The sequence below is a fragment of the Carassius gibelio genome, chromosome B4 (genome assembly GCF_023724105.1).
Source record: "Carassius gibelio isolate Cgi1373 ecotype wild population from Czech Republic chromosome B4, carGib1.2-hapl.c, whole genome shotgun sequence".
NCBI lineage: Eukaryota > Metazoa > Chordata > Actinopteri > Cypriniformes > Cyprinidae > Carassius > Carassius gibelio.
Window position 1 is genome coordinate 1 of NC_068399.1, and position 18,130 is coordinate 18,130.

The 18,130-nt window shown below is 37.0% G+C and overlaps 1 protein-coding gene across 2 annotated transcripts; it reads left to right on the forward strand.

Moving 5' to 3' along the window:
• Positions 1-732: 732 nt before the first annotated feature.
• On the forward strand, positions 733-8,360 carry LOC127955892 (nucleoporin SEH1). 2 transcript variants are annotated; one of them, XM_052553502.1, is made up of 9 exons: positions 733-1,034; positions 1,327-1,377; positions 1,558-1,704; positions 2,321-2,532; positions 2,611-2,709; positions 2,781-2,921; positions 4,037-4,194; positions 4,497-4,644; positions 8,103-8,360. In XM_052553502.1, the coding sequence occupies exons 1-9, from the start codon at positions 924-926 to the stop codon at positions 8,266-8,268; spliced, it is 1,233 nt and encodes a 410-aa protein (XP_052409462.1). In that variant the 5' UTR covers positions 733-923; the 3' UTR covers positions 8,269-8,360. The 2 variants fall into 2 exon arrangements, with proteins under 2 accessions (XP_052409462.1, XP_052409461.1); XM_052553501.1 differs by lacking the exon at positions 8,103-8,360 and adding an exon at positions 5,528-6,599 and having other exon boundaries at positions 744-1,034.
• The last annotated feature ends 9,770 nt before the right edge of the window (positions 8,361-18,130 follow it).

Below are 18,130 nucleotides of genomic sequence, written 5' to 3' on the forward strand. Positions count from 1 at the left end.
GTCCCTTTCTATAAAGTGAGGCAATTCCAACTTTGCAAGAACAATCTGGAACTTCTGACTCACAGCCTGTAAGTATGTTTACATATTTAAAGAATTCTCCAATTATGATCCAAACGTGAGTTTTGAGCGTGTAGTAGAGCTTGTTGTCTGTCATAGTTGGGCTTTAGAGGAGCAACAATAATGTTCATTAATAATGTTCAGGTATTTTTTTTTTACCTTAAACAACATAAACATTTAATTACACCAAATACACAAAATAATGATCTTTTCAGCAACATGACCCCTTTAAAGAAAACAAAATGTCAAGAAAGAGAGAACGAAAGAAAAACACATTTAAGATTCAAGACCTTATATTGAATACATAGTTACTATATCAATGCATTAGAAGCTTGTTTTGTTAAATCTGACAAGATCGAGTAGTTTTTGCAGACACGTTGATTCTCACCTCAGTTTCTGTGATCTTGTCAGCAGTAAGTCCTCTCATGCAGTAGTTTCTTGTCAGCAGTAAGTCCTCTCATGCAGTAGTTTCTTGTCAGCAGTAAGTCCTCTCATGCAGTAGTTTCTTGTCAGCAGTAAGTCCTCTCATGCAGTAGTTTCTTGTCAGCAGTAAGTCCTCTCATGCAGTAGTTTCTTGTCAGCAGTAAGTCCTCTCATGCAGTAGTTTCTTGTCAGCAGTAAGTCCTCTCATGCAGTAGTTTCTTGTCAGCAGTAAGTCCTCTCATGCAGTAGTTTCTTGTCAGCAGTAAGTCCTCTCATGCAGTAGTTGGCAGTAATCAGCTCTCAAACGCTTTCCTCTGCAACAAAGCAGCGAGCGAGCAACGAGTCCAAGCCGGAGTTCTGCTGAAGTCTGACCAAACAACCCTCTGCCGTTTCATTAACTGACTTGTGTGAGATATTTTCTTCATCAAGAAGTAGTTTAGAAGATGTTCGTGGCGAAGAGCATCGCAGCGGATCATAAAGATCTGATTCACGATGTTTCTTATGACTTCCACGGTCGGAGGATGGCGACCTGCTCCAGCGATCAGAGCGTCAAGGCAAGAAAACACCGCACATGTGTTCAAATTCAATGCACTGTGTCCATAAACCGTCACTGAACTCAGGTCCTGAGACAAATACCGCTCTGTTAGGACACTTTACTAGGTCTGAGACACAGCTAGAGACTACAGTTGACAGAGACCCTTTAACGACTAATAAAGCTGCTTTAAGCTTTACTTAAAATTCAGTCATTTATATAGGGTTTTGCGTCTTGAAGGTTTCATTCTGTGCAGCTTGTGTGTCTTTTAATGACAAGCATTCTGGCTTTTTTTTTTTTTAACCCTGTTTTAGGTCTGGGACAAAGGTGACGATGGAGAATGGCATTGCACTGCTAGCTGGAAGGTATCAGTTATTTCTCTTGTGTTTTTGGGGTGTAAATCTGTATTTAAACCTTAAATGCAAAATCCAATATGTGGGTGCATTTACATTTCTATCATTTTGGTCATTTATATTTTGTGTGCATGTGACCATCCTAAGTAAAACTGAATCTAAATGATGAGTCCGTGTAACCCATTGTTGTAGACTCACAGTGGATCGGTGTGGAGGGTGACGTGGGCGCACCCTGAGTTCGGTCAGGTGCTGGCGTCCTGCTCCTTCGACCGCACCGCAGCTGTTTGGGAGGAGATCGTCGGAGAATCCAATGACAAACAACGGGGACAAAGTCACTGGGTATGGAAAATTGTTCATTTTTTTTGTTACTGTTGTTCTCATGAATTTCTAACTTCTACACAATAACTTGAAAAATAGTTCTAATGTATGAATTATTTTTATATCACAAGGAAAAATACCTACAACATAAAGGGCATAAAATATGAACAGTATCTAAATTATTTTATCGTTTACCCTAATCAGAATAATTTCTTTTCAACTGAAAATCTGTTGCTTCATAGCTCTGACTAGGATTGTATAACAGTACTCATAATGTATTATTATTCCTAATATTGTTGTTGTTAAGACAATTAAAAAATTAACACTGAGGGAATGAATTAATAAATTGTGGGAACAAATATGACTCAATTCTTCATTTGTGGCCATGAACTAAATTAAAGGAATTAATTCATAAATTAAAGGAAGAAACTCTTAATTCATAGTCGCTGCCAGTTAACAAAAATTGAAAAAGATCAAAAAAGATATTTCAGTATTATCTAATGAAAGATCACTATTACTGACAGCATTAGAATTGTATTATAATTTGAGAAAGGAAGTAAAAAGCAATCAAATCGATGTGCAAAGCTGATGCAGTGTCAAAGCTCTTGTTTTGTTGATTTCTGTGTCCTCTGTACAGATCAAGAGGACCACGCTGGTGGACAGCCGGACGTCTGTGACCGATGTGAAGTTTGCACCGAAGCACATGGGCCTGATGCTGACCACCTGCTCTGCCGACGGCGTGGTGCGCATCTACGAGGCTCCTGACGTGATGAACCTCAGCCAGTGGTCACTGCAGCACGAGATCTCCTGCAAGCTGTCCTGCTCCTGCATCTCCTGGAACCCCTCCAGGTCTGAGCGCCCTCTACACCGTCACATATCAGCATGAGAGACGCACTCCTGAAACTCCTCGTTTGTTCTGCCCTTTAGTTCTCGAGCCCATCCTCCAATGATCGCCGTGGGCAGTGATGACAGCAACGTCACGTACAGCGGCAAAGTGCAGATCTACGAGTATAACGAAAATACCAGGTACTGCATCAGCTCCCGTGTTATTTGTTATCGGTTCTAAGCTTTTCTAAAGGGTTTATGTTGTCCTACAGGAAGTATGCCAAAGCAGAGACGTTGATGACTGTGACTGACCCGGTTCATGACATCGCCTTTGCTCCTAATCTGGGGAGATCCTTCCATGTGCTGGCTATAGCCACCAAAGACGTCCGCATATTCAAACTCATACCTATGAGGTTAGTAGGATATCACACTCGGTGGTAAGTGAGGCAAATATACGTAAACGCTGAAATAAAACATTTATGACATATCATTTTTTAAACTTAAGCCCGTTTCCACCGAAGGAACTGGCTCTGATGTCTCTTTAGTGGTTAAACATTAAATATAATTTGTTTTGGGTAAATCTATCAAGTTATCTTTGGTCTGTATGCAATTGATCTATATATTAAAATGAAAATAAAAAAGGCTAATTGATATAATATTTCGTTTCATTGTAATGGCTGTATATATACACATCAATGAACTAACTACATTTCTGCAGCTGTTATTATGTTTAAATGAAAACGAAATGAGGCAGAGGCATTTGATATCATAATTCGTTTTATTGTAAATCTACAGAGAGGAAAATTGCAGCAGCCAAGTTGAGCTGACTGAAGTTATGAAGTACGCTGCTGTTTGCAGATTTACTGGATTCGCGTCGTCGCAGACATCACACTCCCGAGGCGAATGCACAAAATCTGAACTACCAAGGCACGACCAAAATCAGCGTACTGTAGTATTGAGAAACGCGCGCAGACCTACGTCACCAGTCTATTTGCCTAATCTTCCCGGTACTTTACACCGTGGTGGAAACACAGAAAGCAACAGGTCTGGGGGGGAAAAAAGTTCCTGGTACAATTGTTCTGTGTAATTTCGGTGGAAACGTTGCATTAAACCGGTTATTTCACCCAAACATACGTAAACGCTGAAATAAAACATTTGACAATTTTTGAAACATTTACCATCACATTGATTAAGACTAATGTGAACATGTCCTGGCTGGGATTTAAAAATGGTCTAAAATGGATGTTTTCCTATTGATGCTCTCTCTGCAGTCCACGTACAATTTATGCAGTCGTATTTGATCCCTTCCCATGCCACGATTGGTCTATTATGTTCAGTCCCTGCATGCTATTTCTAAAACAGTTTTCCGGTTATTACCTACAGCAAGTGTGTAAACAACTTAAAGTGTTTACACACTTGTGAAGTGTGTAGCTTATAAGTGTGACTCCCAAATGAGGGGAGTACCAGAGAGGTAAGGACTGTAGGAGTGTTTCTGGTGTAGTTGATTTGTGTTGTGTGTTTCTGACAGGAGAGAGAGCGCCAACAGCTCTGGTGCCACTAAGTTTGAGGTGCAGGTGATGGCTCAGTTTGACAGTCATAACTCTCAGGTGTGGCGCGTGAGCTGGAACATCACCAGCACTCTGCTGGCCTCCTCCGGAGACGACGGCTGTGTGCGCCTCTGGAAAGGTCAGCCGTCAGCTCCGTCTGCTTCCTGCTGGGTGCACAACCATTCACAATGATGGCTCTTTAGCATCAACTATACAGATGTTCACTGCAAAGTCCAACTATCTTTAAAATTGTTTGTAATTATTTTACATTTCTTTAAGTTGTTAATATAGTATTAAAAAGAAAAAAGGTTTATCTTTAATAAATATAAACTTTATTTCTGCTCACAGCTAAGACTGCATGTAATGCAAACTAAGAATATCCCAGCCTGATGTGCTTCATGTGTAAATGGTGCAGTGAATGCTGTTTCGTCTCGTGTGCAGCTAATTACATGGACAACTGGAAGTGCACGGGGATCCTGAGAGGAGACGGCAGCCCAGTGAACGGCTCTTCTGGACACGCTGTGGCTCTGAACGCGGTGGGCGTCCCTGGAGCCGCTCAGATGGTTGTTGGAGCTGCTTCTGCTGGCAGGTACGTGATGGTGATGTGATGTAGGGGTGAGCAGTAATGGAGCATTCAAGTCATTTGGGAAAGATTACATTTATGAGCTGTGCACACATGAACCGCACCCTCGAAGTTGTAGTTTTGAGTGGGAAACGCTAGATTTTAATTGAGCCTAAGTTTTTTTGTTTTTGTGGTGGATTAGTGAGAAAACATGACACGTTGTGGATGCATTGTCTGTTGTTTACACGTTTTTAAAATATGCAAAAAATTAGTTGCATGTATAAAATATGAGAGTACACAATTTTGATTGAATATAGAATGACTCAGTTTACAGCACCTTTATAAACTGAATAAAAACATTAACAAAACTAATGCACATTTTAATTTATCATTTTGTAGTTAATTTTTTTTATTTTTATGCAACTGATCTCCTCATCACAACTTCCCAAGTCTTAAATATGAGCTTCCCAGTAGGATTTCAATGCAGACCTTCAATATAGTTGTTTTTGAGGTAACCCTTTAGATTAGGGGTCACTATTTGTTAGCATGCATATTGGCTGTTTTTAGTTCTTATAAAGCAAGTATTAATGCATAACTTTTAGTTAATAGTGAATTTGTGTTCTCTAATCTAAAATGTAAATGTTCTTGCTTGAAATTCAAAAACTAAACAGTTTACATATATTAAATAATTACAATATTGGATAGAATATTAATCACAAATTTATAGGTATGGAATAACCTTAAGAATTGTAAGAAAAATGTTCTAAAACTACTGCTTGATATAAAAAATTTTTTTTATAATTTTTGGGGGAACTGTCGGAGGCAGTTTTATTTTCTACTTTGTTGCATTTGTCTGCATTTGACTTTTCAGGTTTGTGGTTTATACATAATTACGTCTTATTTTTAACAGAAAAAAAGCTCAGCTGATGCCAGGCTAATGGCATGAGATGCTGATTGGCTGTTTGCTGCATGCACATGCACAGGATTGGACCGAGACCTCATTGACCCTCCCCTGCACTCCTCTAGTTTCTAATCGACAGAAGCTTGTGCTGTCGGCACGATCCGTTGTGTGGCTGTTACAGGACCTGTGCCTCTGTGTGTGTTGTGTTCAGTGATGCTTGCCTAACAATAAGCATTTTTGTTGTTGTTGTATTTTTGAACAAAATATACACTAAACTTGATTCATTAATACTGACACACTTATTAATTGTTGTAATGCGATACAGTATTATTTATTTATTTTAATACATTTAGGTAGTTTTTCACGAGTTTCAAACATTATTTTCTGCATTTGTCAACATTTGTTATTGTCCATGTAAAAAAAACAACTGTCGAAGTTGCATTTAAAGGAGCAGTTCACCCAAAATCAAAACCATTGAATTTACTGGCCGGAAAAAAAAAAACGTTCTAGAACCTTTGAAGCATAAAAGAAGAGATATTTAAAATCCTCATTTATTTGCATTTGGAACATCTTGAAGGTGGGTTAATTTGGTTTCCTTTAACACACATTTGTGCTGTTGGTTTGAAGTTGCTAGCATGTAATGTGTGGAGTGGACAGTAGAGGGAGACACCTTCATTCAGCTCAGTTCTGCTCGTCTCTGGAATTACTAACACATTACATTTGATTCCTCACACTAACTGGATTACCAGATTTCAGTAACTCTTTTATGATGTAGGAGACCCGTGTATTAGATGAGACAAAATTCTTGTAGACAAGTGTGAAACATCAGACATGCTAAACAATATCGGTCTCTGTTAATAAAAACAAGTCACCAAAGGTTTGTGTCAAAATTCAGGAGTTTGGCGCATGAATAATGGAGCATAAATCAAATGCTGCAGATTCTGAGATGCTCGTTCTCCTTCATGACAGGAACTCAGCATGTTCTTTATAGCGGAGCCACTTGAAATGGGAATTCAAAAGGAGAACATTTAAACCGTTTTTGAAATGAATGTGTAAAATAAAGTTTGTTTTTCAGTTCTGAGTTATGTAATGACCTCGCTGAGGTTTGTCTGAATTATGTTTGTCCTCACTGAAGGAGACCTTGCAAGAGAGTTGGTCTGAAAAGACATTTAAAAAAAAGAAATCCTTATTCAGTCCCACTCAGATCATAACCCCTGTGAATTTTAAAGGACAGACTAATTGTGTAATGACAAAATTTATTTTTCTTTATTTTCTGTGTAATAAAAAACTTAAAAAACATTTAAAAGTCACAGAAATCTAGTTTGCAGGCTACAAATTTTGGTGGATATTATGGCTCACACTTTAGATTAGGGAACTCAATTCAATAGTAACGAGTTGCTTATTAGCATGCATATGATTAGCATACAGGATATATATTATTATTTATAAAGCACATATTGTGCCTTATAATCTCTTAACCTGATCCAAAACCTAAATATAACCTTTACGAACAACTACTTTACTTTCTATCAGGAAGCAGCAAATTATGAGTTTCTTGAGGGAAAACAATTAGTTGATTGTGAATATGTGTTATCCTAATCTAAATTATTATGATAATGATATCCCACATTTGTAATGACATTATATAAATTCTAGAACGAACAAATTAATCCACTCATATAAATTTCAGTTTGAGCTCCCAAGCTTGATAATCATAAATTAATTTAAGTTTAAAGTTGCTTCATATTTTGGGTCACACCTTATTTTAAAGGGTTAGTTCAACCAAAAATGAAAATTAAGCCATAAATTAGGCTTTTATTGTAAAAGCATGATATAAACAAGAGTGTTTTTTACAAACTGAGGAATGAGCTGAAATGATCTTTTGTGATTCTTGACATTGTTCCTCATGCTGTTGATTTACATTTCATTGCATTGAAACTGAAGCATTCCTTTAAAGGGACAGTTCACCCAGAAATGAAAACGCTGTCATTAATTACTCGCTCTCATTTCGTTCCAAACCCGTAAGACCTTTGTTCATCTCCAGTTTTTATTAAATCCAAGCTTTCTGACCCTGCACAGACAGCTGAAACTGAAATGTTCCCAGATCCAGTAATGTAGTGAGAATATCGAAGAAGTAATCCATGTGACATCAGGGGTTCAACCGTAATTTTATGAAGCTATGAGAATAATTTTGTGCTCAAAGAAAACAAAAATAATGATAACAATTAGTCTCTTCTGTGTCACCATCCTCTGCCATTATCAAACTATTTTAACGATGTCCTCACTATCTTTCTGGGCCTTGATCGTGGTGATATCCTTGCTGTCTATGGAGGGTCAGAGAGCTCTTGGATTTCATCAGAAATAACTTAATTTGTGTTTCGAAGTCTTACGGGTTTGGAACGACACGAGGGTGAGTAATTAATGAGAGGATTTTCATTTTAGGGTGAGCTCTTCTCCTGGCAATGTTACCTTGTGTTCGACCTTTCTTTGTTTCTTAGTTTTTCCTCACTGTCCATGTCTCTGTGTTGGTGGTGTGTCTCGTTTGTGCTGTTTGTTTGGCTTTGCCCTCATTCTGTTCCTCCAGGTACTTCTTCCCTCATTTGGACTCCCCCCGAACGGGATCTCGCCTGGCCCACCTCCTGCCTCCCCCCTCTCTCATCGAGACAGTGTATGAGCCTGATCCGTCCCACGCTCCTCAGCCCCGTCATCGAAACGCAGCCAGCAGCATTCAACCCGCCGAACATGACTGAGAACCTCACACTTACCTGCCTTTATATGCTTCTTCACATTTACTGTGAATAATCTGTGTCATCAGATGTGATCGCTGTTTTTGGGTTATTTAATTATCATTATCAAACATCATCAAATCACCTTTGTTATGTCCAGATCATAATTTACCCTAATAAAAAAAACTAGACAAAATTTTATCTGAATTATATATAAAGAAAACAAAGATGTTTTCTGTTGTACTGTAATATTTCTGAGATTGTAACAGTAAAAAATACTGTTATGAAATGTTTGCAGTTAATTATACATTAATTAAATGTAATGTAACAGATACTGTGATGCATAAGTAATTTTATAAGTAGCATTATATTTATTTTTATTTTATTTAATTTTTTGCATTTATTTTATTGTTAAATTAAGTTATCCTTACTTTATGAAAATTATGATTTTGATGTCAAAATGACTGGGCCTTTACTTGACAGGCTGAGATTTATCTGGTATACTTGGTACATTGTTTCATAATCTGAAACTTTTTACACAATGTTTTTCACATTCGAATTAAAATAAAGTAATATCAATAACAAAATGAAAAAAAAAAAATCTGGAAAAAATGTGTACCTTTCATTTTGCTATATTACAAGATTTAAAAAGATGAATTATTTTGTCTTTCAATGTGTAATTGTACAATCAAAAATGCAGTATATAGTGTAAGTATGTATACACACACAGCCCTGATCCGATCAAACACACTGAGTCATGGTAGTTGTGGGATGTTTTCTCCTCTGTGTCTGTGGCAGATGTACGTGGTCAGGGCTCTGGGCCTGGGGCTGATGAGAGCGTGTTAATCAAGAGAACATACAGTATCGTGGCCTAATTACACACCTGCCAACCCTGTGGCCATGTCTGCACTGGGCTGGCGTGGACTCTCTCCACAGAAACACAGTAATGGCAAACACACTTGTTAAATCCTTGCCAGAGGGTTCAGGCTCTTCGGTAAATGAGTCTTTTAAGAGGGTGAAATGACACAATTCCTCCTCTCACATTAGCACCGCCCTCTCTGCTGGCCCCGCCCCTTTCTACTGCACTTATCACTCCACACTGTTTTTATACAGTCTATGCTCCACACACACACACATGTCTGGTCAGCTATCTTTGTGGGGACTCTCCATAGGCGTAATGGTTTTTATACTGTACAGACCGTATTTTCTATCGCCCTACACCAACCCTACCCCTAAACCTAACCCTCACAGGAAACTTTCTGCATTTTTAGATTTTCAAGAAACTTCATTCTTTGTAATTTATTAGCTTGTTTACCCGTGGGGACCTCAATATAGGTCCCCCACCGTGACACAAGTCCCCATGAGTCTGTGTGTATTCAGGTTTAAGTCCCCACCAGAATAGAAAAACAAGTACACACATCACACACACACACACACACACACACACACAGTAAATATACAAGTTTATATTTTATCTTTTTCATGAAAACAAATTATTGTACTTGAAGAAATTGAAATTCTGTATTCAAAATCAGTTGTCTATCTATCTATCTATCTATCTATCTATCTATCTATCTATCTATCTATCTATCTATCTATCTATCTATGTTGTTTTCTATCTATCTATCTATGTTGTTTTCTATCTATCTATCTATCTATCTATCTATCTATCTATCTATCTATGTTGTTTTCTATCTATCTATCTATCTATCTATCTATCTATCTATCTATCTATCTATCTATCTATGTTGTTTTCTATCTATCTATCTATGTTGTTTTCTATCTATCTATCTATCTATCTATCTATCTATCTATCTATCTATCTATGTTGTTTTCTATCTATCTATCTATCTATCTATCTATCTATCTATCTATCTATCTATCTATCTATGTTGTTTTCTATCTATCTATCTATCTATCTATCTATCTATCTATCTATCTATCTATGTTGTTTTCTATCTATCTATCTATCTATCTATCTATCTATCTATCTATCTATCTATCTATCTATCTATCTATGTTGTTTTCTATCTATCTATCTATCTATCTATCTATGTTGTTTTCTATCTATCTATCTATCTATCTATCTATCTATCTATCTATGTTGTTTTCTATCTATCTATCTATCTATCTATCTATCTATCTATCTATCTATCTATCTATCTATCTATCTATCTATCTATGTTGTTTTACAGTACATCTATCTATCTATCTATCTATCTATCTATCTATCTATCTATCTATCTATCTATCTATCTATGTTGTTCCCTATCTATCTATCTATCTATCTATCTATCTATCTATCTATCTATCTATCTATCTATCTATCTATCTATCTATCTATGTTGTTCCCTATCTATCTATCTATCTATCTATCTATCTATCTATCTATCTATCTATCTATCTATCTATCTATCTATCTATCTATCTATCTATCTATCTATCTATCTATGTTGTTTTATATCTATCTATCTATCTATCTATCTATCTATCTATCTATCTATCTATCTATCTATCTATCTATCTATCTATCTATCTATCTATCTATGTTGTTTTATATCTATCTATCTATCTATCTATCTATCTATCTATCTATCTATCTATGTTGTTTTTATATCTATCTATCTGTCTATTTGTCTATCTATCTATCTATCTATCTATCTATCTATCTATCTATCTATCTATCTATCTATCTATCTATGTGGTTCTCTATCTATCTATCTATCTATCTATCTATCTATCTATCTATCTATCTATCTATGTTGTTTTATATCTATCTATCTATCTATCTATCTATCTATCTATCTATCTATCTATCTATGTTGTTTTATATCTATCTATCTATCTATCTATCTATCTATCTATCTATCTATCTATCTATCTATCTATCTATCTATCTATGTTGTTTTACATCTATCTATCTATCTATCTATCTATCTATCTATCTATCTATCTATCTATGTTGTTCCCTATCTATCTATCTATCTATCTATCTATCTATCTATCTATCTATCTATCTATCTATGTTGTTCCCTATCTATCTATCTATCTATCTATCTATCTATCTATCTATCTATCTATCTATCTATCTATCTATCTATCTATGTTGTTCCCTATCTATCTATCTATCTATCTATCTATCTATCTATCTATCTATCTATCTATCTATCTATCTATCTATGTTGTTTTATATCTATCTATCTATCTATCTATCTATCTATCTATCTATCTATCTATGTTGTTTTATATCTATCTATCTGTCTATTTGTCTATCTATCTATCTATCTATCTATCTATCTATCTATCTATCTATCTATCTATCTATCTATCTATCTATGTGGTTCTCTATCTATCTATCTATCTATCTATCTATCTATCTATCTATCTATCTATCTATGTTGTTTTATATCTATCTATCTATCTATCTATCTATCTATCTATCTATCTATCTATCTATCTATCTATGTTGTTTTATATCTATCTATCTATCTATCTATCTATCTATCTATCTATCTATCTATCTATCTATCTATCTATCTATCTATCTATCTATCTATCTATCTATCGCTCGTTTGTACTCCTGTCCTGCAGGTGTCGCTGCAGTGTGTTGTAAATCACTCACAGAGCGAGACAGAGGGCTGGACTGACTGGAACACAACGGGAGTTTGTGCTCTGCTGAGTTTTGTCCATGAGAGTGAGACAGTCAGTCTAGACGCTCTTGACAGCCTCGTCTGGAGGAGAGACACTTCCCTCTGCGGCTCTGTCCCCATCACGACGATACATTACGAGCGTAAGCCATTTCTATCTATCATTTTAAGTTATTTTATGAGGACCGGGAGTGGTTCGAGACTGCAAATGTGCTGCATTTCTGCAAGGAAAAAGCTATTGAAGTTGTTGCAGACAGTCGCAATGGAAAAGATACCATGCGCGTTCACGCTCTTAAAGGGACCGTTGCTAATTAATCAATGCTGCGTAAATGTTAGGTTTGCACGACTGCGGCGTTCTTGCGTCGCAGAAGCGTTAAATAAGGGAGATGTGCGCCTATAAAAACTTTTTGGTGTCATATCAAGAATATTTCATTTTAATTTGATGCTAACTCAGTACTTTGGCATCCTTGTCTGTTTAAAAGTTTCTAAACAGAAGCTAAACACAGTATGTATTTGGAAATAGGCTGTTTGTGACAGTTTTTAGTATGCAATAGAAATACCAGAATGCTGTCTCTGAATAATTTTTGGTTCTAATTTATTCACCTAAATGCAGTGTTGTGAATGTTATGCAAAAAATAAATAAATAAATAAATAAAATACTGACATGCACACACAAAATAAGATAACCTTGAGCTTGGCTTTCAACATGTTTTGGGTTATTGTAGGGCTGTGTTTTTTTGGCATGTAATTGAGCTGTTACACTGTTGTTCCCTTATAGACGTCCATAACAACCTCAGGGGCCAGTCTGAAGACTCATAACTCCTCATGTCTGAGAGAGAGGTGAATCAGAGACCCTGGCTGCAATCTCTTTCCCTCAGTCTCACGCAGATGCATAATTCAGCCCCTACTGGTACCTTAAATGTGGCTCGACAGTAATTCTTAGAAAAGCTTCCCTTGTATCTTTCCTGTGGTCATTTTGAATGGCAGAAGTAACATAAAATGGCATTACGTGGAGCCCCAGGCCCCAGATTCCCTCATTTGTTCCCAGTGACGCACACAGACTAGCACCATACAGTGCGTTAGTGCCCACCCACTCTTTAGCACCACTGGTTACGGAAGTATTTTTTTTCTCCATTAATTTTTCCCACAGGGATATTTAAAAAGCCTTTGTTAATGCGTTATGTGCAATGAGCAAAACTAACCAGCTACGAGGTGAATCACAACATTACAAACTTTTATTTAAAGAAATAAAAAAATAAAAAAAGGACATTAAGATGAAGATACGATACTCAATGGCTTTAATGAGGGAAATAACTACAATCTTATGAAGCATTGCGATTAAAAAACAATGGGAAAATTTTAAACTATTATGTTTGAAGTTGATTATATCTTTGAATATATACAGAAACTGTATATTTTGAGTTTAATGCAGACTATATGCATACAAATACTTGGGTATCATGTAGGGAAAATTATGATTTGCTCGCCCCCAGCTCTCTGATTGGTGGAATTTTCTGTACAGCATCATGGGTAATGTAGTTTTCACCACAAGTTCCCTTTTTAAACACAAATGTTTTAAAATGATGCTGAAATACTGCAAACAGACAGCCTCGGCAGAAGCATACTATTAATTAACAATATCCTAGCTCACAACTAGTCTGTCTGTAAAGGTTTAGCATTAAAAATCTATGGACTTATGGAACCTGTGGAGAAAATAAATAACTTAAGAAACCCAAATGTTATACTCTATAACACGGATGTGTTCCGAAACCTTGTTAGCTGTCTAAGTAGGCATCATAGGCTCACTGCTGATACAAAGACTGCCCCAAAAAAGGACGTTTCATTAATGATTCAGCTTATGTATAGGCCTAGGCCTCAAAACAGCTGACTAGGTTTGGAACAGAGCTTGTGATTTCTCTTCCAGCTGCCAAAATAAGTGATACTCCTCGCTGTCCCCACCCCCTCTCTGTCACTCAGTGTCCATTTGATTCCACTTCTGTTAAACAGCCAGCAAGACGTACATCATGGAAACTCTTGGTCTTGTTTAGTCATGTGGAGTATGCCTCTGGTCATGCTGTCTGTATCTGCTGATGCACCACACATTTCCACAAAAAGGGAACGCATGCCATGCATAAAGTCCTATGAATCTCTGGCTCCTTACGTCTTTATTAAATATTTTGGATAATTGGATAATGCCTTCAGCTATTAATAAAACCAGTTTAAAACATTTGAACATGTTTAACCCTATAAATCCATAATTGTCATTTAATGGGTTAGTAGTGTATTCACAATAATCTGTCAGCTCAAATCTGCAGACTTGCTCTTGAAACACAAGAAGTTGTGCATTTAGCAGCATTAAAGTTTGGTGAGCTCAGACCTATAAATTCATATGTGAAGATGTGTAATCAATATAAAGATTATAAATCACAATATGACCTCGGAATTAAAAGAATGCAAACTTACAAAATTCAGGTTGGCATTGTTGCAGAAAAGTGGAATTGTAGATTGTATATCTTGCACAGTTTGTATTCGTATTATTAATTGTATACATTGAATATATAATCTAGTTTGAACATGCCGTTATTCTTCAGATTTTAACTCAAAATTTGTCAAAAATTCCCCAAAATTCCCTCTTCGCCTGTGCATAAGCAAGGGCTGGATCAGATCCTGCAGCTAACACTTCCCCGGAGACAGTCTTCTGCACAGACATGACTCTTATTAGATCAATAGCGCTGAGAGCATATGAAAATAAAGTTGTCCTCCCTGAAGGTTTGTTTTTGTTGACCTGTCTGAAGTTGGCCCAGCTGTTTACGCTGGTTGCTGCAGTTTTTGACGTTTGCTCTTGCATGATTTTGTTTTTACATCACAGTGTTTTGCTAGCGACCTTATATTGTTGCATCCAACAGCCATTGAGCATTGAAAAACAGTTGATAAAAATGCAGTCCAACTTGGAGTGAGTGTTACTGTAATCTTTTGAATCCTACCACAAATATGTTGATAGCATGACTCACTCCTTCAGTATATTTATGAAGTTCATTCATGCGTAGTGTAGTAGTTTTGACTTTTGACATGTCAGTATATTAGACTAGCAGAAGTTACAAAACTTGCGCACAAAATTAAAGGTAGGGTAGGTGATTCGGAGGCTAGCAGTTAGCTTTAAAAGCATAATGCATTTAAAAGCATAATGTCCTCCTGAGACATTCGGTCTTATGAGATTAAGTTGTGTTTACGTAGTCAGGTGCATTCAAGTCACTTTCGTGGGTCATATTATGATATTTTTTTTAAGTTAAGAGTCAACTGCTTCTACCTAAAACGGCTCATTAAACAAGCCCTCACATGTCTACGTCACGATGTGGGAAGATTTGCACAACAACCAAATGTTCACACAAAGAAAGAAGTCGTAACTTTTATTCTGTCTGTTGCTGCTGCTGCCATGTTGTGGATATGCTGTGTGTTTCATTGTAAAAGTGAGGCTACTTTGTTTGGTCTTCCAAAAGAGGACACAACTAGAAATCAGTGGTTAAGTTGTATTTACAACACTGTTCCAGAACAGTTCAACCCGATTATTCAGATGTGTGCGTTGCATTTTACGGAGGACGAGGACTGATTTCTGTGAGAGTAGCCTACAATGCTGGTGTCTGTTTCTATAAAGTGGGGCAGTTTCAACTTAGCAAGGACAGTCTGGTGCTTCTGACTCACAGTCTGTAAGTACGTTTTCATATTTAAAGAATTTGCCACTGATGATTCAAACGCGAGTTTTGAGCAGTGTAAAGTTGAGCTTGTTGTTTGTTGTTTCTCAGATCACAAATGCAGACATGGTTTTGCAGCGCAATAAACAACGCAATGTGTAAAAATACAGTTTAAGTCATTATAATCAGTAATTATGTTCCCACTAGATGCAACAAATGCCTAATTTGTAGGTTTGTGATGAGACACTTATCCCACGAGACGAGACACGAGACTGGTTTTACGAGAGCGAAAATAGAAAGAACGAATATACCTATAAGTATTGTGGAATATCATTGCATGCTTAAAGTGGTCCATATGATGCGATTGAAATTTGTACTTTCTCTTTGGAGTGTTACAAGCTCTTGGTGCATAAAGAAGATCTGTTTAGTTGCAAAGACTTAAGTCTCAAATCCAAAAAGTTATTCTTTATCAAAGTGAAGACTGCCACGCCCCCCCTTAAATGCCTTATTCAAACACGCCCCCACAAACTTCGCTATGTGGAAATATTTGCATAATGCAGCCCAAATGTTCATGCAAACAAAGAAGGCTGGTTTCAGTAACAGTTAGTGTTGAAGCAGTCATGTCAGGGAGATGCTGTGTGTATCTAGGAGAAAGAAAAAGCACTTTATTTGTCCTTCCAAAAGTAGATGCATTTAGCAATCTTTAAGATTACTTACAACAGAACAGCAACGCATTTTATGGACGACCGTTTTGTGAGCCAGTGGAGGTAATTCTGACTTTGCTACAACAATCTGGTGCTTCTGAATTTGCTACTGTAAGTATGTTTTGTTATTAGATTAGGTATTGGCTTTTGACTGTTCAAATGCAGAGTTTTGTGTGTGTGTGTGTGAGAGAGAGAAGGAGAGAGAGAGACTGTCACACAGTGGAGTCAGCTGTCTTAACCATCCGTGGCTTGTTACTGCAAACACACACGAGATTCATCACTGTGTCTGTCACACCACTCTGTTCCTCTTTCAGGCTTGAACTGATGCTAAAACTAAGGACATTATTAACTGTCTTTACATTTATTTTCAAAGTTGAAGCTCGCGATAATGGAAAGGGGCGTTACATTTCTGACGAGTGCTTGCGGTGTTCAGCCAATCACAATGCACTGGGTCAGTCGGCCAATCAGAGCAGACTGCGCTTGTCGGAAAAAAACGCATTTGAGAGAGGCTGGGCATAGAGGACCTACAGTAATGTACACTATTTGAAAAATTATGTGTTTTGTCAACAATATTATGTTACACCAAATACACAAAATAATGATCTTTAAAAAAGCATCACAAGACTCCTTTAAAGAAAATCCAGCACTCCCAACTGGTGATTACGGCTTTGTAATGGTGTTCATGCACATTTAGCTCATAAATACGATCTATTCGACAATACTTGATGATACGTACCATAAGATCTCACCCTCCCTCCAAATCACTCTCCAAAGCCATGCCCCCTTCAAAACTCATGACTGTGACATGATGAGTTGGGTTGGTGGGAGGTTCAGATTACCTTATGTCTTATTCAACGGTGAGACAACATTACAGTATAAAGCACATAATTTTACAATAATAACGCCTTCCATTCTCGCTCGCTCTGTAGTAGCGTAATCATAGCCCTCAGATTGAGGAACTTGATTGGAAGAACATTTTATGGTCCTTCACCTTCCACAACCATTTGAATACATTTAGACCACTTATCTTGTGGACTGTTATTGGGATGGACTTTCAACCTGCATAACAATTTTTTATTTGGTATTTCTAGTCACAGGGAGGAAGTATTAAGAAGACATTTTCTCTCAAGATACCATTTCATTGGAGATAATCGTGTTTACATACCTGAAAAGAAGATGATGATGATTTGTTTAATTTTCCTGAAAGAGAAAGAGCACAAACTTTATGTACATATGCTTAATGCCTACATATGTTTTGGAGTGCTTTAGCATATATGATAGAAGGCTTTAAAGCTAAGAGACTTGTACTAAAAGCAACAAAGCATCACTTTTGATTTCATGGTGTGTAATGTATCGAGCAGAGCCAGCAAACAGGGCTTACTGTGACTCACTCGAATGCTTTCCATCAACAATCACTACATCATAATACATGTACATAAATCTCCACTCCTGTGGTGCTGGAGCATTAGGGAACAGGCCTATCTATCTAGCCATCTATGTACTTGTTCCTAAGGTTGGGAGACTGATTAGGGACTAACAGGCCTCTGTTTTCTGTCTTCTTCCTTCTCAATCTTATTTTTAGAAATTTCAGGCACCCTTCCCAGTCCACCCAGGGAGCCGCTCTCTGTTCTAGCTCAGGCTAAGACTACTCCGAATTCACTGGGTTTTAGCATCCATGGCGAGGAAGAGAAAAAGGGCCTTTCTGTCTTTCTGCAGGTTTCTCTTAGCCACCTTTTGAAGAAGCTCAGTTTTATTCATGTATGCTCCATAAATATTGATCAGAGTCCTGGTTCAACGCATCTTTTTGCTTTGAAGGCTTATTGATGGATTAGTTTCCTGCAGGAAT